This window comes from Plodia interpunctella, chromosome 21, assembly GCF_027563975.2.
Source record: "Plodia interpunctella isolate USDA-ARS_2022_Savannah chromosome 21, ilPloInte3.2, whole genome shotgun sequence".
NCBI classification, from domain to species: Eukaryota; Metazoa; Arthropoda; class Insecta; order Lepidoptera; family Pyralidae; genus Plodia; species Plodia interpunctella.
Window position 1 is genome coordinate 3,357,645 of NC_071314.1, and position 22,783 is coordinate 3,380,427.

The window sequence follows — 22,783 nt, forward strand, 5'->3', positions numbered from 1 at the left end:
TTTTCAACTAAATTTTCTCGCATCATCGCAAAAACAAACTGTTCTCGATTATCTAAAAGTTATAAAATTGAATATAAAATTATATTAAAAATGAACTACTAATACTAATCAGGACACACTTCAGCTTGTAACGAATTATCAAATCAGTTATTATTTTTTTAAATAATAAATTATTTCCTGTAAAACCTGTCAAACTATTTTCAATATTTCGTTACTAGCCGAAGACCTAAATCAAAGTAACTGCGACTGTTAGTTACTGCGAATGTAAATTTATTTTATACCCACTTATTCATAAATTCATATTTTAGTTAAAGTTTTTCGCGTTATTTGTCAAATACTGTAAAATAATTACTCTAACTCAAACAAATTTAGTTTTTACGAACAAAAGGATATATATATATATATATATATATATATATATATATATATGCGTTATAAACGCGCAATAAAGCACAAATTCGCAAGTTAGCCGCAGCTTCCCGCACTAACACTGAGCTAACTCCACTTTAGGCACTTGGATGATGGGCAGGCCCTTCTTGAACCGCTCCATGTCCTTGATGAAGTCGCAGTCGTTGTCCCCCAGCGCGCCCAGCAGCGCCAGCCCCTGCTGCGTCTCGTCCGGGCACCCCGGCTTGTGGCCCATTATCTACAAAGAGACGGATAGCTTTTAAAGCGTTGTTGACAAAGATTTTGAAATTCAGAAGGAGTAGCCAGACAAGCGAAAGAAAGTATGATAGCGAAGAATGGATATAGAATAAATGATAACACGTAAATGCGTTGCGAGCGGTCGAGGAGCAAACAACAATCGTGCGTTTCGCGTCGGATCAATATTCAGACTACGGGCCGCTCACGCGCAGGAATGCCGAGGCCGCGAGTATCAGCTGGCCGACGGCCGGCCAAACCGGTCGTCATGCGGCAGCTAGACAACGGTTACGGGATTTACTATGTAACATTATACCCGGACAGTTTGCTCCTTGACCAATGTGTTTATTTCATATCTATTACAATCTGTGTACATGTTTACCAATGTATAAATATTGTGTTAATATAATACAGAAGATACAGTAAAAGGAAAATTATACAAATGATAATTTATATAATAAAGTGACTAGATGTTATCAATCGATTGTAAAGTAAATTTGTAAATAATAATTTGTTGTAAATAAGTAATATATAAAACTTGCAAATAGGAACTTGTAAATATTTAGTTAAGGTATATTTAGTTAAGGTATATTTAATTAAAGTTAAGTTTTGTAAATGACGACTCTGATAAAATAATAAAAACTAGTGATGACAATTATATACTTAACATAATAGTGAGATCACTACACTTTTATTCATTTGCTAATCAAGACTTCCAAATGCATTACAGTTTGATTGAAATAAAAGTACCTAGGTATCGAAGCGTAAATAAAATGATATAGACATACAAATTTGAAAATCATTGATTCTTAAATATTACAAGTATAATTAAAAAATATTGTAATACATACTTGGACGGATAGTTTCCGGAACTGTGACCTGTTTCCGGTGGAGAAATGGTTCTCCACCCAACTCCTGAGGTCGTACAATTTTATTTTTTCTATAGCTTCCGCCTGCAATCAAAATTTTTATTTAATAAAGCACTCAATTCCTTGCCAATATTATACGTACTACATCCACAGGAGGGAATGGAGTGGTACTATTATAGGAGGGAACCACAGGCCATAAAGCCAAACGTTCGAGGTCACGACTCTTTACATTTTTAGCTTTGTACAGTTAACAGTATTGTGTAGTACAGTTAATAGCATCAAGTTACCCGCATGAACCTCTATGGCGCGGTATAAAGCGGCGGCGTGCCAGCGTCACGGCTCTTCGCCATGGCACAAGCTGAGTGGTACCATTTTGTATTGTAATTAATGTACCTTTGTAATATTATAGAATATATTTTTGTTTGCTTTTACTAATACTAGTGTAAGTTAGTTACTAACATCATATGGACCAAGTCTGAAATAAATAATTTTAATTGAACTGAACAAAAATTTTGTTCATTTTCTGTGATGTATATTCGTATATTATGAATAAATTTATTTCTATTTCTATATCAATGAATTTGGTTCAGTTTGTGCTGTTGACTGTACAATAAAGAAATAAAATAATTTAGCAAATACCTAACATGAACATACTATGCAAAAACATACAACACATATTTATATTCTTTATTCCCGAGACACATACAAAAAATTAATACAATAATGGACCTAGTCCAATCAGTCTTTGGATAGAAGAAGAATGAAAAAATAATACAAATTAAGTATTATTTTTTCATTCTTCTTCGTGCCATTTCTACTAGGCTTATAATATTATTAAAACATTATGCGGTAAGTTTTTTACTTGGGATTTTCTAGCCAATTTACTTTGAAAACATATAACCTTTTGCAGAATCCTCTACTCTCTAACTTGATGTGCTGTTAACGTAATAACGTATTTCTTAAATTTGGAAACAAAAAGAAAATACCCGGTACTTTTGGTTACTTATTGACAAAAATTCAGTAGATAAAGTAGGGGAATCCAACTGAAAAAATGGCTGCACTTAAAAATAATAGGTTTACATAAGTACCTCAGTAAATAACCTCTGGAACTGATACTCTCGGCTAACGATTTCCCTCCAGTTTCTTTCAACCTGAAAATTAATCCATATTTAAAATATAAATGTGTTTATTTATTCTAAAGGGACCATGAGGTGGTTTTGAGTGTGGAGGAGATAGTTGGAGACGAGAATGACATGGGCAGCAGCGGACGGCAGTTAATTTATCATAATGTAAGGAGGTATATTGTCAGATACACAAATCTAAATCTCATAATTTATTCAGAAATTAGACCATCACATTCTAAATTAAATAACAAATCCGCAACATGCATCTGCATTTCGGAACGACCGCATGCCGAAAGAAACTCATTTAAACATTGTGGAAGGGCTCATTTCCGCCCATTGCTGAACATAGACCTCATTTCACTGAGAACCACCAAGTTACACATATCCTGGTGAAGTGATACATCAAGCAAAATAAATGTCAAGGACAGTGACTGACTGACTGACTGACTGACTGACTGACTGACTGACCTCCTCCTTGAGCTCGTAGTCGGTGGTGTGCTTGAGCTGCTGCAGCGCGCGCTTGGCGCCCAGCAGCGCGCGCTCCGGCAGCTTGCGCGTGTCGCGCGCGAACTTCTTCAGGAACGCTTCCACTCTGCTGTCCACGTGCGACACGCTGCAATTTCAATGGTTTTCATGTCCAACACGTGATTACTGAATATACCAAATATGGGAGAGAAAGAGAGAGAGTAAATGTAAATGATCTTGGATGGTTTTTCAGAAAAGATTGGGTGTCGTTCCTGAGGAAGATTTAGGTGTATAATTTATTATGATTTTAGCCGAGCGAAGTCGGGACGGGCCGCTATATCATAGCGCAGTTGAAGCGGTAGTGGCCATGTGAATCGAAACATTCCAGGCTCGAATCTTACTCGTACCGCATGAGTGTGCCAGATACATGTGCCAGATTGGTATACAAGCGTATACCAATCTGGCACATGTATAGAAGTTTTTAACGACCACCACTTGCTTCCGGTGAAAGAAAATATTGTGAAGAAACCTGCACACCGGTTGATTATTAATTTGTGTATGCAATAGAAAAGGCAATAGCAAACCACTCTTATAGTGCCAAAAAAGTTGTCTGTATTCAATTCCACGTAATGTCCACGACCCTCTCTCTTACCTGAGCGTTATCTCGGTTTCTTCCCACCCGTTGAGCATCGGAGCCCAGGGTCCGCCTTCCTACTTTTGCGTCTCCACTTCGAAGGATTCGGCATCCGTAGTGGTCAAACCATTAGCACGCATATCATCATTGACGACATCAAGCCAGCATTAGTTGGGTTTGCCTTCTGCCAGGGTCAGACAGGCGGCCAGTAATGACTATAACCCTCAATGAGAAATGTCACAACAAACAAGAAATGAGTGTGTAAGGTGGGTCACCTGAACTTGTCGGCCTGCGAGTTGACGGTGACGGAGAAGCCCAGCACGCCGAAGGTGTAGCGCATCATGCAGAACACGCTGTAGCCCAGCTGCTCCTTCGTGCGCAGGATGTCGAACACCGGCTCCTCCATCAGCATCTAGACCCGACCGCGGATATATATATATATATTGATAACATATATATGTCGGAGGTGTAATATGACGAGAAAAAATGCTGGTTGAGTCAAACGATGTTAGTTGGGTTAATTAAGAAAAATAAACTATGATCGCCTAAATAATTGTCGTCCAAACAAGCTAACTCACTACAACGTGTAGATAAAATCATGATCTCACCATGAGCACTTCCAAGGTGGCGGTATGTTTGGGATTGGTGAGTTCTCCCTGGTAGTAGTTGGTGACTACGCTGTTGGGCGACTGCGGGTTCAGGTTGTACACGCGGATCTTCCTCTCACCCAGAGGCAATTGGTGAACGCGTAACTAAAACGAAAATGTTATATAATGTAATTAAAATATAATGTAATATAATGAAAAAATCTGACGTATGATAGTCGATAGCTCTGTGATTAAAAGTCTCGGTTAGGCAGGGACGTGGTTTCGATTCGCGCTCGACTCATGAATTTTTCCATCTCATTAGAGTAAAATTATAACCAAGGTCTAGCTCATGTAATAGACCACATTGTTGAGGTCAAGCAGGCGAAATCACAAAATAACTTCTAAATTAAGTTTTAACGCCAACTAAAGACCAGGGTCTTTGTAATAATACGCGAGGATTAAAGAGAGAGAACATCTATCTCAAATTAGAATTCTCTCGTCCCAACTTCCATAAAGATATCAGCTGTAAATCAACTGTTATATACTAACCTTGTAGTTGCCCAATAGCCGAATTGTAATATAGCTATAATAGATATTGAAAAGAAAATGCCTCCAAATAAACTTTATACATAAAAGTTATATTTCGATATTAAATTAAATTGACTGATAAGACATGGAACTCAAAACTTAAGAAATTTTTAATTTAAGTCGTCTTTTAGAAGTTGCATAAGCGATAAGACCGCTGTTTGTACCTAATGTTATATTCTTGTATTAGCGGCCCGTCCCTACTTCGCTCGAGTACCTAAAAGCGTAATAAATTACACATCTAGACCTTCCTCAGAAATCACTATTTAAAAAACACGCGTAAAAACCGTTGCGTTGTTTTAAAGTTCTAAACATACATAGGGACAGACAGCGGTAAGCGATTTTGTTTTATACCATGTAAGTAGTGATTAATAATTTGTAAGCTTTGGCAATAAAGCATAATGTATTGTAACTCACTTCAGGCAGTTCCTCCTCAGGCAGCCCCTCAAACTTGATATTTTTGAGAACAGTCTCCGAGATAGAGATAGCTTCATACCACGCCAGGTTGCCCTGCATCAACACCTGAAACCAACAGCGCAGTAACTCGATAAAAATAGATCTTTTCTGGTTTTTTACTAATAAAATTAATTTAACACATGGTACCTCAGAAAATAATTAGACTTTGAAAAATGTGCCCCAGATGTTATAAATTAATACTAAATAGAAAACATATTGTGCTATTTCGCTCTATCTACTTGACAGCCAGATCGCTCCTAGACAGCAACCAACAGTGGATTGAACAGGCATGACGCGCTGCTTTTAGCCAAAAATATATGATTGGCTGAAATATATTCGCATTTTTATTAAATTCAAATTGACCTTCACAAGCACTTTTTCTCGTCAATATTTATAGTTATTTCTCACAAGCTACAAACTACTGGTATTTCTTTTTTAACGTTGCACCTACCTGTAGATACATTTTGCTGAGTAGCCTGTCGCTAAAGTCTTTCAGCTCCTCGAGTGTAATGTTCTGGACCACAGCCGCCTTGTCTCGCGGGGATATGTACGGGTCTAGTAGTATGTTCATACGCATGTCCCTGCCGGACGAATAGACAGACTTAGAACAGATACAAAACTATATCGATAATATGTTGGTTTAACAAACTATAATAATTAAATTTAAACTTGGTTATATATAGGGTGTTACAAAATGCCTATCATATATACCTAATTTTGAGATTTTATATGTGAAGTTTCTTGCAATAATTTCAAGCAAAAAGTAGTGTTCAGTTTTATTCTGGCCCAAGTGTACAAGTGACCTCAAGTCAAATGAGATAAGGGATGAAAAAATAGAAGATTCGAAGCATGGAACCTTTCTTTAGATTAGTGCTTCGGGACAAAGCGTCTCGTTTAGTGCGCAAAATTTTATTTCTTCTTATTTCTTTTAACATATGTTGTGACAGAAAGGTTTTTAGTGATTATAATATTTTTCGGTGATGGCAGCCTCAGATGAGAGAAGGAGAGAGGGAGAGAGTCAGTACTTGGCCAGCTTGTGCGGCTTGATGAGCACGTTGTGGTACGTGCGCGCGCGCACCTCGCGCACGGCCGCGAACAGCGGCGCCGACAGCGACCGCCGCGCCGCGCCCATCTCGCGCGTCACCAGCTCCACCAGCAGCTGCAACACCAGGTGCCCGATCTCACTATCTAACTACCGTGGAGGAAGCTATAGATCATGACATATACGTGTTGGAAATCATACAAATTAAATTAGACAATCAAACAAATTAGACTGTGTGCTGTAACATCTTTTGTCCTTCACGTGACATGAAATCTTTTGTCCAGACAGGTTGTTCATGAGGGGCTGAGAGATGCGGAGAGGGCCGCTCCCAACACGAGACATGACAAGTTGGGTCTAATTCAAGAGTAACATTTGAGAAATAAAATTAATCAAAACAAACAGCATCACGTCTTTCATATTCTTTGACAACCCTGTCTGCACTAACAGCACTGTCGGCTATTTCTCCTTTTACAAGGCCGTATTGCATGAATTTCATTAAATCGTCCTTATTATAAACTAACTGTAGACGCAGCTCCATCCACGAACCGCCTAAAACAAAAGAAACATAATAAATAACTTACATGTAAATTTTGACTATACCCAATCACTTTTAACGTCACTCCCTTGTCGGCCACAAATATCACGTGTTCTAAATCTGCCATGTTTGCTGGGTACACATCTTCCTGTAACAAAACATTGAAATTGATATTAATCTAACAATTACAAATCCGATTAAAATATATTTCCGTCTACGGTCTTTTGCCACAGTACCCTGTAATTACACTGCCTCTCTAAACTTCAAACCGGAACACATCAAAGCAAGCACTTTTGTTCGACTCTTGTTACATAAATAGATGAGTGAGTTAAGCATACGATTTTTTACCAAGGTCTAGCTCCGGTACTTTTAAAGAGTTTTGTAGCAATTACGCCTGATTATCACAAGTGCTATTTTAAAATCGGTCTTTGAATAAAACAAATACGTTTATTATAACATTTTTTTGTACCCTATGTGTTGTTGTAATGTAAATGACTGTTTTTAAATTACCTTTAAATTTTGTTGCAAGACATCATTCCACAGATCCAATAGGCAAGCCCTGTGAACAAAATATAAAGTATTTTAAAATATTTTTGTTTAATTGAAAAGAAAAAAAATTAAAGGAAATCACACTAATATTATTAATGTCAAAGAAGATTTGTCCTTCTTTCATGTCAAAAAAAAATAATAATTTAGAAAAAAAAATCTAAATAAAATAAAGTAAATCACACTAATATTTTAAAACTGAAAGTAGGCTAGTATGTCCTTCAATCATGTCAAAAAAATAATAAAAATTTAAGAAAAGAAGTGGCTGGCGTCATTTAATAATCCAAGGCAACAGCCGTTTCAAAAGAATTGCCGACGATACACTGTCAGAATTCCTGAAAAATATATATAAATAATAAAAATATGTACAAATCTCGACGTATGTCCTGTCATAATTCGTGTATACTATACATGAACTTATAAAGAATAAAATAAATTATTTGTGCGCTACTCACTCGCGCGGCGACTTCAAACTGAGCGGCGTGATGAAGTAGAAGTAGAGCAACGCGGTGGGGAAGCGGAACTTGAAGTCGGGCTTGTACCACAGCTCCATGTGTCTATTTTTGCGGATCAAGTTCGGTTGGTCCAGCCTGTCAACACATATTTATATATTACGAAAAGGAAAAATTGTCAGTCTCTTCTAATGGACTTATTTTACATGTTACATTCAAAAGTATGTGAATGATGAACATTATAGAAAATTACATCGTGTTGCATTCAAGCCTCACTCACTTGACTTGCAATTGTGTATTTATTTATTGTCACCTAAATATAACTACTAATTTTGACATTTAACAAACATTTTGTTTGAGTAAACCCCGCATAAGGTTCACTATTGCTTGCAATATATACAATAAGGATAATGTAAGAAATTAACCAACCTGAAATTATTAACTGTAGCGATAAGGTCACCCCTCTTCAACACCTTGGTCTTCGGCGGGCGATCCTTCATCTTCTGGTACACATCTTTAGCCGTAGCGTTGGCCAGCTCCAAGCCCAGTTCCTCAGCCGCTTCCACGTAGGGGTGGGCCGGGGGCACCAGGTCAAAGTTTGTGGTGATGTACACGTTTTTGGCCGGTAGGTGGAATTCGGGGTATGGTTCTACTGTCAACCACTGTTGGGTCCACTTTGATGGAATGTCTGAAGATAAATTATATATAATAATAATAAAACCGGCCACGGCACAACAAACGGACGGACACTATATAAGTCTCGTTTTTTTTTTCGATACGGAACCCTAAAATCTGACACTGACCGATCTTATTACAAAAGTTTGATTTAGAACTGGTTTCAACCTGAAAAGAATTCATCGTTACAACTTTAACACTTGGGCAATAGTGAAGGTGCTGAGAGACACGGGGCCGAGGGGGTCGCTCCCTAAGCCAAAGGCTATATTTTTTATTAATAAAAATAATCAATACAGATACAGCATCATGTCTTTCATAATTTGTGACAACCCTAACAGCGTTATCAGCCTTAGCGGCTATTTGCCCTTCAGCAACCGTCGAACGACAGTACGGATCTGATTCAACTGAGTTATATCAGTGACTTACCCTCGCGCCTGTAATCTGTGCCGAACCACTTCTCCTTCTGGTCGTAAATAATGGGTGTGGAGTGTTTGTTGGACATGATCAGGATGTTGACCCTGTCCGGCCGCATGCTGTCCAGCAGCTCCGCTATACCCTGCGGATATTTGTAAATATTACATTACTATGAGGTCAAAATCAAAAATCAAATCATTTATTAAGAAGATATTAGGCCTTCACAGACACATTTTCACGTCATATTCTAAATTAAATTAAATTTACCAAAGCTAAACATTTCGGAGTTACACAAATTCGTTCTTTCTATTTCTCGTAGAATAAAAAGGCAGGTCACAGACAAGGTCGATTGAAATTCGAACTTGTCTGTGATTTATATCTTCTACAGTGGTTTTGTTTTCCACATGTGGACAAAGTGATCAATTTAAAATTAAAGCTGCAGCTTTAATTTTAAATTAATCACTTTGTGACAAATTAAAACCTTATGTACCAAAAATATCATACTAATGCGAAAGTTTGTGAGGATGTATTTATGTGTCTGTTTGTTACTCTTTCACGCAAAATCTATTAAAACCCGGAATAACAAATAGTACTTTTTATATCGAAATTCTCACGGAAGCGAAGTCCCGGGGTGCAGAACTAAATAGGTACATAATTTTTGCATACACGTAGTCTTAATTACGGAGAATGACATAGGGTACCTTTCACCCCGGAAAAAGAAATGTTGCCGTGGGATATTCACGCGGGCGAAGCCGCAAAATCTAGTATTTTACAAGAAAGTGGTGAAATAGAGTGTATCGAAAATATGGTAACAGTGGTGACCCACCTTGGGATCGTATTTGTAGTAGAGTCGGTCGCCCGTGATGTAATGCTGAGGCGGGTAGAAGTGCATGTTGTTAGCCAGAGTTTCCACGTAGTCGCTCGGCTGAGACTCCTCTTCGAAACGGAAGCTTGTTTCTTCTATAGTCTGAAATAATAATGTCAATAACATACTTTAAAACTAGAAATAATAAGTAGCCAGGTGTTAATTTCTATAGTTTATAACGGAACGTTTTGTTTTACGTCGATATCGTAGAGGTTAGCATGTTTTAATTATATTTAAGTTTAGGTAAATTCATGAAACGTATCTTCGAACTGTAACATTGTATTCTTTTATGACATTTTTTTTCTCTATACATATTTCATCTCCTTTATAGCTGCACCCCGGGGTGTTTCGGGGTGGGCCTATCACCATATTTATATTGCCTAGGATTAATTATGTGTTTGACTCATGTATGTAAAGTAGTTTTAAGAGATAAAAAGTTTCAAGTGAAGCCAAACATAGTGAGGAAACGTGCACTCTAGTCGACGATTTATCAGCTCGTGTGTGAAATGGACATAATAATAGCAAACCACACCATCGATATTGCCCAGAAATTAGTAGTGTATAGTAGTTATAATAGACCACTACCTAGCTTCAAGCAAACGTGCATGCATTCTAGTCGAATTAATGCGACTAGTATTCGAATTCGGAGATTAGTAGTAGAATTTGAATTTCTCATCTTGTGTGTGGAATAGAGGAGACAGAGTCTTTAATTGATCTCCACATATGGAATAGAATGAATTTTTTACCTTTATTTCTTCGAACACACGCTGAGACGGACCTATTTTTCTCAACATGTTTATGTAAGAGAATATTGCGTCTAAAACCTGAAACAAAGATTTTAATATTAACAGGTAATAAAACAAGCAAATTCTAACAAACATATACCTATACATTTTTTAAGTTATTTATATATATAAAGGTTTCATTTCAACAAGTAGGTTCACCGAATTATATAAGCACTAGCTTAACTGTAGCCCGCGGTAGTCTATGTTTGAGATCTCGGGTCAATACCGTTCAAAATTTCATCAAAACCGACACAGCATTGCGCTATGAAAGCGTAATAGACAGACGGACAGACACGGCTTTCGCATTTATAATATTAGTATAGAATGGAATCATGGATATGTAGGTAATGTAACAAAAATACCTCGTCAATGTGGTCGAGCCCCTCTTTGGTCAATACGACTTGTGTGAGGAACAAACTGTGCATGGTGGTGTAGTCGATGCCGCTCTCAGAGTTGCCGGTGTAGATGCCCAGGGCCCACACTCTGTTCAAGACATAGAGACAAACATGGTTTTCATATATATTTTATAGATGGTGTAAGAAAATAATTTTTTTATAATCATTTACACAACACAACAGTGTAAATATAAAACATGCAAATAAAAAAACTAAGTAGAATGGTACCTACCATTTATTTTTATACAAATTTAATCGGTGGTCTAATGTAAGCATTAGACCGGCGTAAGAAAAATGTAACGTATTTTATAATTACTAATCACACTGTACAGGTATTTTTTTACACCATATATTTTAATAACTACGCATTTTTTTTTTAATTTTTCGCCAAAAGATGAATAAAATATATTTTTTTTTTAAATATGGACATGTTTCACAACTTTCGGATAAATGAAAATATTATATCGTAATCGGACAGATAAACTAACCGCTAGATAAACCTGCCTGATGTGACTGGCCAGTTAGCTCTATCCAACAGTTGGGAAGTACAATTTTAACGTTATCTGTTCGATATGTTACATTATACGCAATCAGATACTTTAACAGCAAGGCCCTAAGACTTACTTCTTTCTAAGATAGGAGAGTAGACTGCCCTTGCCCTCGTGGCCGAGCAGGTACGATATGTACTGGTGCGGCTTCGACTCGTACTCCGATATCAACGACCGCATGCACCACGTCAAATGGAGCTGGGGACCGAACACATGTATGTATAGAACCAGCGGGTCGTCCCAGCTAAACCTTTCACAGCAATCACATGATCTTTTGGTGAAAACTGTAGAATAATCAGTCTGGTAGTTTATCGCGTACATACAGACAGACGCGACAGGGGATATTCTGTTTTATAATATGTATCGATGGATACAATAAACAGTCTCTCTGATTCACTGACAATCGAATTTCACTTCACATTGTAGTATAGTTTTTCTTACATGACAGCCCTCTGTGTTTGTGACTATGTCCTTTTAATAAACCTCTAGTGTTGCCAGTCGTCACTACTTCTAAGAAATTAACATACGTCAAACATGATTCACATTCTTCGAACCTTAAAATGCAGAAAAAAGTAAAGTATTTTACAATCTTTTATTTAGTTTCCCCTGTGCAGATGTTTGTCTGTCTGTAATCAAATCTTGCAAGGTAAACTTTACCTACTTCCACTTCTACTACTTAATTGAAATTTCCCACATCGCTTTAGTTTCCATGACAATGAAATATTATGATAAGCATGACCTGATGGTGCAGGATTGGCTCCCAACGAGAGAACTCCTCAAAAGTTTACAGCACGTACGTTTGTCACGCGTTGAATGCAACAAGATTATCTGATGACAATAAAATCTTGCGGGATTTTTTTTTAATAAACCTGAAAATACTACAATAATATACTAAGTCAATTTGAGTATATACCTCAGTGATGTCACTGACGGGCCGCATGTAGTAGAGGCTGGCAAACTGGCGCGTGACGCCGTCCGGTGTGAACGAGAACGGGCTGAAGTCGTCCGGCGGCGCCTTGTTGCTGGGGATCCGGCCGAACGTGTTCACCACGTACTGCTCCAGCGCGTCCAGCTCCATGCGGGCCTTGAAGTTACGTTTACAGGACATGATATATTGTTTTATATATTGTGTAATAGTTATGACGCCCGCCTGTGGATAGAAAGGTCCCAGGTTCGAATCCTACTCATGCCACATGAATTTGTATAACAATCTTGCTTCCGGTGAAGGAAAAAATCGTGAGGAAACCTGCACACTCATGGTTAATTATTAACTTGCGAGTGAAATTTAGAAGGCAATGGAAAACCACTCCGTTAATAGTGCCAAGAAAGTTGTTGTCTGTGTTTTATTCCACGTAATGCGGGATACGGCTATGAAAACGAAGATATGTTCAAGTACCTCACAGAGGGGAATCGCGAAGACGTTTCACTTGCCAATAATTGCGCATAATTAGTCGTAATCGGCTGCCCTGCATATAGGTGTAACGTATACAGTGTGGATAGGCACTGTTTATTGCGAGTTTAAGTTTGTATTAAACAAATTTAAGGGATTCACATGAATGGAGGAATGCGCACGAATTCACCGCTAGAGCCGCCGGTATGGCAAAAGGTTAGTTTTCAAACCAAATTATGACGATTGTGTTGTGTGCATGCGCTGGACATGCGCACAAGACAAATGATAAAATTTTATTCGATTGAAACTACAGATTTCGATGGTTTAGATTCGATGTCAATATATTCGTAAACTAGTTACCTGAACAGCGACAGTCATCCTGTGAGCGCTGTAATGCCGTCTCCTGAATTCGTGCGCGGCGCGGTGTAGCTTCTCATCGTCATTGATGTCGTCCTTCAGGCTGCGGATGTTGCCCCAAGTGAAGGTTCTAGCTGGATGACCTTCGGGGAATAAGCTGGAGAGCAGCTGGTCTTTGCGGTTCGTGTCGGAAGGCGTTGCTAACGCGAACTCTAAAATGCAATAGTCGTGTAGGCTAACAGGCTCTTATGATCGAACATATAAAGTCCATAATCGCGTGTTCCCGTGTGCAGATAACGCCTCCAGTTTATCTGCGTTTTCCTTGATTGATTTTTACAAATTGGGTGAGAGAAGCAGCTGGCGCCTTGTATGTTATTCTTTCGCTCCTAGACCAGTGTGAACTACTTATAATTTAAATTTTGTATAAGAAAAAATGTATACGTCATGTCATCGGGTCAAGATAAACAAATATGTACATCCGAATAGATTTTCTCAGAACAGTGGTATTGTTATAGTCGTAATTTCAGCCAACATTCAAGCAAAATATGTCTCGATAAGGAGTTCTAGACTTGTCATTCATCAAATTCATAATTATAGCAACTAAACGATCATGAATATGTACATTACATAAAGACTGGTTCTAATTTAATGAAAGGAAAATTTGACGTACAAACATTGCAAGTTAAATGTAAAAAAATAGTACATCAATCGACTAAAATCTATTATACACAGCGTTTAACTATTTTATAAACATGTTCGCATATAAATTGCAAGAAAATAATGTCACATCATCGTCATCTAAATGTAAACGACTGCACGTGATAAAATACCACATTTGTACGGTTAACAAAACGCGCACCATTGCAAACTGCCTCTATTACAACCGCATAGAGTCTATTGGCATACTTGAGTTGCAGTTGACAATACAATCGTGAGCTGCACGGAAGCGCTCGTAATCTAGATAATAACTGAATTTAGCCTCGGACAGTCCTTACTGTCCTGACTTGCTCACGTGTGATAAGTACCAATTTTTATAAAAAAATACAACTGGAATTCCACCAAAAATAATTTTATATTATACACTAGCTGTGCCCCGGGATTACGCTCCCATGGGAAATTCGGGATAAAAAGTACCCTATGTTTACTCCAGGTTGTATTTTACCGGTGTACCAAATTTCATAATAATCCGTCCAGTAGATTTTACGTGAAAGAGTAACAAACAAACATACATACATCCTCAAAAACTTTTGCATTTATAATACTCATATTAGTAGTATTATGTTTCTACTTGTATGTTACTTATTCACATGCAAAATGCTGATGTTAATATTTATGAAGTTTGGTATGAACTTGAGAAGGATAAGGGATAGACTAAGTTTTAGAACCGTGGTTTTTAGAATTATAAAAAAGTAATTAAATAGCTTTTACTTATTCTTTACTAGCGAAGTTATTTTTCTCAAGTCCAAACTAACTCAAATCCAATTATGCTTCTAGATCACTTCGATCTTTGTCCCAGTGATGTAACATCGCAGTTTTTTAAGAATATAAATAAAATAACCTGTGTGAATGTCTAGCCATTGTACTTGCACCTAGATCTACACTTCTATTTATAACAATGGCGATTGGCGCTCGTAACTCTTTAAACATTTGATTAATGTAAATGATTAATAATGTTAAACAACATGCATAATGACGTTACGTGAATGTTATTAGAAGCCCTAGGAAAATATGTGATTCTTATATGTTTAACCTAGTGACCCGTTTGTATTAAGGAAGTCGTAATTGTATTGTGAGATCGTATCTTAGGAGATTGAGATTTTTATTTAGTTTATCTGCTTGATTTGCATGAAAAATGTTAATTATAGCTGAAATAGCTATGGTTTTGCCATACTCAATGTGAAGTGCCTTTATTGTTAAGGGATACATACTTTTTTCCTATTCACTCTTTTGATCTGGCCAGACATTGGGATAACCCAACCCATTTTATTTTTTATACTATATACATGCGTTTGCGTGTTTATTAGTGATGCGGTCACTGAATCCTATAAAACTACTCACGGCAGCCTATGAAAGTAGGCAAAGCGGTATAATGCGCCGTCTTTCGAAGAAGATATGCCGGTCATAAAATCACAATCGAATATTCAAAATTTGATGGAAGGTTTTCACCGACACGGAGCATCAGGGTGTCACAGTGGAGAACGAAAATTGGAATAAGCGAGGAGAAGAGGGAGAGAGGAATAGTTACCGGACTCGATGGCCTCTCTCTCGCGCTGCATGGCCTCCTTGAGCATGAGCGGGCTGACGAAGAACTGGCTGAACATGTCCATGGCGTGCGGCAGATGTTTCTCCTGGATCTCGAAGTAAAACGTCGTCAACTCGCAGTCCGTCGCTGCATTGTCTGCTCCCCCTTTTTTCTGTAAAGATAATGTCAACAATATAATAACTTATCAGTAGACATAAAATGTGTTTTTTAGAAAACACCTAAACTTCACCAGTACTTGTAAATTTACAAAAATAGATAGATACTCCCTTTTTTCAGAACAGAAGTATGGTGATGACATAATTTCAAACCCTTTAAAATATTTCATTTCAAAAGTGTGTTTTATGAAAATTTGTAAGACGTAACATGATGCTAAAATTTAATTTCAATATAAACATAACAAACTTTACGATTAGCAATACGGAAGCTTTTAAAACAGTGTTAACTTAGCTTGTAAAATCAAACATTACAAGACATAAGTCTCATATTATTTCTCACGGGCTGCGTGTAGTATTAATTATCATCGAATATATTTCTCCATCACTTTCTACTGCGCATCGCAAAGCCATCTATCAGAATATTCCACTAGCGTATTTGTTATGCTAATATTTTATGAGCTCAGTGATAAGCAATATTCACTTTCGCCGTTTCGTCACTTGTATCCAGTATTGGAAAGTTATGTGTTTACGGAACTAATGTTTTTATCTCATCTTGAGCCAATCGTTTATTAAATAAGTTCTTCGGCATATTCAATATAAGTTGAACTTATGTCAACCAACACACACAAACCTTTGGAAAAAATAAAAAAGGAATTTAATTATAAAATTATACACTGTTTAGTGTTAGTCCTTAAAGAAAATATTGATTTCGATTTATTTCTAGATTAACGTAACTAGCTCTATGCAAATTAAATCCCCAGTTTCATTCCTTAAGTAGTTAATCAACATTCTCAGCCTTAATTAATTAGTTACAAAGCTGAATGCTTAATAAAAATACAGATATGATTTAGTCAATCTAAATTCATAATATTAATACGAACGCTAACGGTTATGATTAGTTGTGTGCACTCTTTATCGACACTAATGTTATACCCATGCACACAATGTTATACACACACACATGCATCCTCGAGCAATCAAACGTGGATCCACTCGGCGAAATACGAAAGTGGAGCATCGTACGGTTAAAAGGGGTTCTTTACGCAAAACAGGTATATTAGTGTGCGCAAAGAATTTCTATATGCAATATTATATTATAATGAGCAGGTTTATGGCCATGTTCAAGACTATGTAGTCAAAAATTTACTTGAAACTAAATCTACTGCTAACGCCCAAAGAAGCGGTGCAAAAACCTTCACCGCATGTTTTTCTAGAAATTTCTCACCTTAATGAAAGAGTCGAACTCATTTTCCTTGGGGTACTTCTCGCTGCCCATGAACACCATGTGCTCGACGAAGTGCGCCAAGCCCTGTATGTCTGGGGGGTCGCTGTAGCTGCCCACTCCGACGCATAGCGCGCAGGCTGCCTGTGAGAAACGACAAATTTTAAGTAACATTCTTCACCCACCACAAAAATGTTCTTCTATCGATGTCTGTTTACCGCCCGCTTCTATTTCCACGGTAATAGTCATCTCCACTTTCTCTTCCTGCCGCCACAATGTAGAGGGTGCTTTGTGTTCTGTTTTGTTTCTTTTGAAGGGTGAGAAAGGCAGAGTAATTACAGCTCAGTGGGGCAATAGAAAGAGAGGCAACACGAGTGGTACCGAGATCACGTGTCTGTGGTAACCGTTTTAAATCAGTTGGACGCGTACCTATTTTGCTATTTAGTAAAAAAAATCCGATCAGACTTTTGTCATCCTAAAAAAAATCATTAACAATCTTGCGGACAGTAAAAAAGTAACACACGTGGAAAACACAATTAAAATTTAACAGCTATAAACTCTTACGTTTGCTATTATCGTGCTAATATGCTAATAAGCCCTAATTTATTTCTTCAATCAGTAACTTTTTTCTGTTTTTATGATAGAATAACACATAGTTTCCTTATGTATAAGCATGTGTGTGGTGCATGTGCGACCATGTTGTTAAAGAATTTAAATTATAGTTTATCAACTGGTAATGTGTTCGCGACAAAACTTTCACGCGACCGTTTAGCGTTTTATGGATGGATGGAGTGAAACTGACAAGTTGAGAACGCCGTTGCGATATCTAGATTCTTGCGTTTTTCTATATCTAACTATAATGATAAATATTAATACACAGCTTGGGTAATAAAAAAATATTAATTTTAAATCAGGTATAAAGTGAAAAACATATTGACCTATTGACGACGACACAGAAAAGGATAGATAGTCCGGCATCATACTTTGAATTCGTAATATTTCAATTGTGTATTGACAGCAATATATCTGATACCTACCTACTTAGGTACTTGCAAATCAACCCTAATCCTACCAGCCTACTATTTAACAAGCCTACCTACTTAACAACACCTACTCACCCAAACGACTACCTATCTAACTAGCTATGTACAATTACAGTATGAACTAAATATGTAACGTTTTCGGGTAAAGGTACCTTAGGAAGGTTTTTAAGTATATTATTTTCTTTTTTGACAAACCCAGACGGCAACACTGCGGAGGAATCAATTAGTATTTATAAAAAATTACATCATTCATATTTATACTGGCTCTATACACCATGGCAACGGCTCTATATTTTTGATATATTTTTTTTGTTTGCTACATTGTAACCAGTCATTTCTTCCCAGTAGCAAGAGGTTGGAAACATTTTATATGGTCCTTCGAGCCGGACAAAATACTCGGCAACGCAGTGTCGCCGTCGTATAGGTTGTGTTTAGTTCGAACCATCGATCGTGAATAGAAGTTGAAGAAGAAATAATTGTAACAAGAAACCCGCCATAAGGTACCTATGTCACATATAGTAAGGTACCGTGTCCTTGGAGAGTTCGTGTACGAACAACATCTTGCACCGCTTCCTATACATTTTCCGGCATGCGCACCGCACAACTCTCAGTATGTCACGTTTGTAGCGAGTGCACTGCAGAATATATTTTATATTGTCAATATTTTCATAAATATAATCAGCTATCTTACTAACCTATGGACAAAAAGTTGAGACGCCTAGGAATCACAGACTCTAATCCTACTTTACCTCGAGAATATCAGACCAAATGGAGAAATCTACACTCTAGTTCATTCATACTAGTCCATTTAAATCTATACTATCCATATTCATAGAAATATTTAAAAAAAAATATTTGTAATTGTATTTTTGTTTGTAATGAATAGACACAAAAACTACTGGGCTGATCTTGATGAAATTTGGCATAGAGTTTGACAAAACCTTCAGTAGTAATATACATACTTTTTTATTACGGTTTTAGCCGAAAAGCGAAACCAGGGCGTTTTCACTAGTCGCTAGTTTTGAATAAAAATAACACAATTACAAACTTTACATTTATAACATTAGTAGGTTTTTTAGTATACGATTACTTTGATTTTACTTGTAAAAATGAGTCAATATTAATTCAAATTGTACCTATAAGTTGTGACAGACCCAATGTAGGGCATTGCGGTGACAAGTAAATAATTTGTACACAATGCACTTACAGTATGTACCTTTACATTTTCACTGACTTTATGACATATTAAATTTTCTGGCTAGATTTCTGATTAAATACTTAACAGTTGTAATTGTACAAGTTGTTTCGTAATATCCTTTGTAGTTTCTTCCTTACATAATATAATCCTTCGTTACATCCTTGTCCCTACATATTATAAAACAAAGTCCTCTGTCTGTCTGTTCGCGATAAACCCAAAAACTAGTACACGGATTTTCATGCGGTCACCATTAGATATTGCAATTCCTAAGGAAGGTTTAGGTGTATAATTTATTATGTTTTTTACCCGAGCGAAGCCCAGACGGGCCGCTAGTTGTTTAATAAAAATAGCATAAATCCTAACAATCCAATCCATAAGAAACATCTAGTCTAGACCATAACAAGATTATGTATACTACGATACCAATAGTGAAATATTGAATAACCATTTTGATCTATATATCGCGAACTGGGTCAGTCTCGTTCGAATGCTTCTGACCACCTGAATTGACGTAACCGCTTTAAATTCTAAGGGGACGTCAACCATGACCAGCATGATGCTTTATGAAAAAAAAACGGTCAAGTGCGAGACGGATTCGCATACCGAGAATTTCGTGCTTTGTAGATAAGTACTTATAGAAGTTGGCAAACTTAAAATTGCTGGTGTATGCATGCATTCGTTTTGTAAATAAATTAAGTACCACTTAGACTTTTCCTTTTTCTGCATTGCATGATAACTCATTTATACGCAATTCTGATTATTTTTCAGTGTCCTTTGCCTAATATTTTGCCTTAAGTTGAGGTCTTATTAACAGCACTTCACAAATTCATACTACCAAATTAACATAGACACAATATTTCGGTGTTTAGATTTATTTAATTTGGTGTGGTCTACATTAAATTTAGTTAATAAGTCCTAGTAAATAAGTAGGTGCTTACTTTTTTTTATATTGTACTTTCTCAAAAAGCGTCGAGGAAACGTTATAACGATCTGTTTTTCAAAAAGATAACTATAGTTACGTAACAAATGACCTTATCCTTTCCATCTCTCTCTATCAATCAACTACGGTCTAGTTTAGCGGTCGCGACAGCTCACTAAATAAATAGCATCCATTCACACAGCAGCTGTGTCTAGGACAAATTGCATCAAGTACTTTGTTCTGCCGGCTATTGAATAGGTGATTCTGCTGTTCTTTTCAATAAATAACAAATCGAGAACATTACCCAACGAAATGAAGGTCTCTAACTAGGGTGAAGGTTGTCGTGGTCAGTTATTTCAGGGTTAACCCAAAAATGGCATTGTTTAACATTGAAATGCAAACAAAATGCATTCAAAATTTTTGTAAATTTTTTTCATAAGTATAGAAACGGCCCTTGGCCATTGTCTGGCTTATGTCTGGTTATGTATGCTTTGATAATAGGAATATGATGTGGACTGTTATATAAGTCGCTCAAAATATGAAAAAAATCAAGTTGACAACAATGACAAGTTGTATATATAAACTACATGGAAATAATGCAAAAATATATCTATGCACATCTGTTTGTTTTTAAAAACATTTTTATTGTCCATACAATGTATAAATCACAATGTTGCTCTGAAACAAGAGAAACATTTTTGTCTAATGATCTTCAGGAATAATGCTAGAATTTTGTTTTATTTAAACTTATTGTTTTGTGTGGAAAGAACATCTATCTCATCTGATTTCTTAAAAGATTTGGACATGCTAATAGTTAACCTTCATTTGAAAATATTGAAAAGTATAGCTTAAAAATAGACTCACCAGTTTCTCTTCATCGAATTCATTGCGGCGCTTAGCGCCGGCGCCTCGGTCACTAGTGGCTGATTGTGCTGACTGACCACTATCGCTATCTGGGCCCGTGGCTTCGTCTGACCCACTGGACTCTTCTTCACTGGAGATGTCGGTCACAGGTGGCCGAGTCGGGTCTGATATTAGTAAGGCTGTCAAGCCATTCTCTAATCTTATGGTTCTGTGAACAATATCAGTGAAGTAGCCATGCTTGCATAATGAATTATTTTGCTACTAACTACAAGGATTATGCAAGGATTTTAAGAACCTATTACCTACCTATATACTTTAGATCTTTAAAAATTAAAAAATAATACTAATTACATAGTATATTTTTACATACCCAATACACATAGTTGTTAATACATGTAGAATAAGTTTTATTTTTAAAACCAATTTGAACTCCTATCTTTACTGCAAATATTTATTTTAATGAATATTTTCATATCTTCCATTTATTGATTAAATCAATGTTCAAAATACTAATTTCTAGACGTGCCAGTTGCTAATTAGAATAATGCATGAGCTAGGTTAAAATCCACAAAAGCCTATGGAAGCAAAGCCACAAGGTACAAGCAGTTTATTTGCGTCCAGAAATCATTTTTTTAACATAGGCAAGTCTGAGATACAAGGATGATATATATTTTTTATACATAGTGTCACAAAAAGTGGTTAACCTTGCATACAATAATTACTTAAACACAAAAACAATATGAAGATAACTATAATCTATTATTTTTAGAGCTAACATATCAACTTCATGTTATATTTCATGCTAAAATGTTAATGTGTTATTTAAAAAATAAAAATACTCAAGTTCTACTGGTGGCAATAGAAGAAATGGTTAATTTATAGATAGAAAAATAGGAACAAAAAAGTTTTTTAGAACTATTTTTAACCTTATATATAGTGATAATAATTTAAAATTGCAACAAAGAAATTCGAAGAGGTTAAAGAAATCATCAACAACTCAGCTGATCCATATTTCAACTGCTGATACCAGTAATCAGCCATACTATATTTATTTAGGTATGGAAAGTAACAGTACGAACTAGATGATGAATATCAAAATATTTAAATTTCTCACTTGTATATCTTGTGATCAGCCTCAGACTTGATGGGATCAGGCAGAACCACAACTTTTTCTTTTCTAAGCATTGTTGGCTGGGGTTGGGACGGACGACCCGACAAATTCTTCACTTCAGGTTTAAATTTAGGGGCTTTGTGAAATGCATTTCTTTTAGACATATTTATAAAAAGGTGTTTCGCCTGCAGATAGCTAGGTGTTTTTTGAATATACACGAACAAAAATTTTGACATTTATGTACGCATGTTTGGTGTGCTAGTGCGTTGAATAAAATTTCTACTATAAACTACCACTAATACTTTTTTTAGAATTAAAAATAATTTATTGTTTTTTCAATTCTTAAAATTATGTTATATTATTGTGAAAATGCGCAAAATGCACATAGTATTTAATTATTTAGTTTCCAAAATTACTAATTAACAAATTATTAATTAATTATTTTTTCACTGTTGGCAATTTAAATTAAAGAAACGTATTCACCATTCTATCGTCAGGCGATTCATGCTGAGTCCACACTTATCACGAAGGTTGCACAGATATAAAAACATTTTTAAGATTGTTCGTCGCGACTACGATAGGATTGCGGTTTGGGTTTAACACTCCGCCTGCAGGATAGAAAAAAACACCTTTGATACTGAT

The 22,783-nt window shown here is 36.4% G+C and overlaps 1 protein-coding gene across 3 annotated transcripts; it reads right to left on the reverse strand.

Moving 5' to 3' along the window:
- Nucleotides 1–400: 400 nt before the first annotated feature.
- On the reverse strand, nucleotides 401–22,396 carry LOC128679239 (nardilysin-like). 3 transcript variants are annotated; one of them, XM_053761338.1, is made up of 24 exons: nucleotides 22,145–22,396; nucleotides 21,031–21,238; nucleotides 17,010–17,150; nucleotides 15,612–15,780; nucleotides 13,370–13,578; nucleotides 12,533–12,703; nucleotides 11,696–11,817; nucleotides 11,039–11,159; nucleotides 10,638–10,715; nucleotides 9,853–9,993; nucleotides 9,039–9,168; nucleotides 8,367–8,625; nucleotides 7,941–8,075; nucleotides 7,450–7,498; nucleotides 6,986–7,087; nucleotides 6,388–6,521; nucleotides 5,814–5,943; nucleotides 5,324–5,428; nucleotides 4,343–4,486; nucleotides 4,010–4,146; nucleotides 3,104–3,248; nucleotides 2,600–2,662; nucleotides 1,494–1,595; nucleotides 401–646 (listed from the first exon to the last, which is right to left on the reverse strand). In XM_053761338.1, the coding sequence occupies exons 1-24, from the start codon at nucleotides 22,375–22,377 to the stop codon at nucleotides 485–487; spliced, it is 3,390 nt and encodes a 1,129-aa protein (XP_053617313.1). In that variant the 5' UTR covers nucleotides 22,378–22,396; the 3' UTR covers nucleotides 401–484. The 3 variants fall into 3 exon arrangements, with proteins under 3 accessions (XP_053617313.1, XP_053617314.1, XP_064292725.1); XM_053761339.2 differs by lacking the exons at nucleotides 21,031–21,238; nucleotides 22,145–22,396 and adding an exon at nucleotides 20,471–20,633; XM_064436655.1 differs by lacking the exons at nucleotides 21,031–21,238; nucleotides 22,145–22,396 and adding an exon at nucleotides 18,577–18,674.
- Between the last annotated feature and the right edge of the window lie 387 nt (nucleotides 22,397–22,783).

Coding starts and splice junctions, on each gene's coding strand:
- LOC128679239 (XM_053761338.1), bottom strand. CDS start 22,377: ATGTCAAAATTTTTGTTCGTGTATATTCAAAAAACACCTAGCTATCTG. Junction 5,944..6,387: donor AAGCCGCACAAGCTGGCCAA/GTACTGACTCTC, acceptor TTCGTCCGGCAG/GGACATGCGTATGAACATAC. Junction 3,249..4,009: donor TCGCAGGCCGACAAGTTCAG/GTGACCCACCTT, acceptor TTGAAATTGCAG/CGTGTCGCACGTGGACAGCA.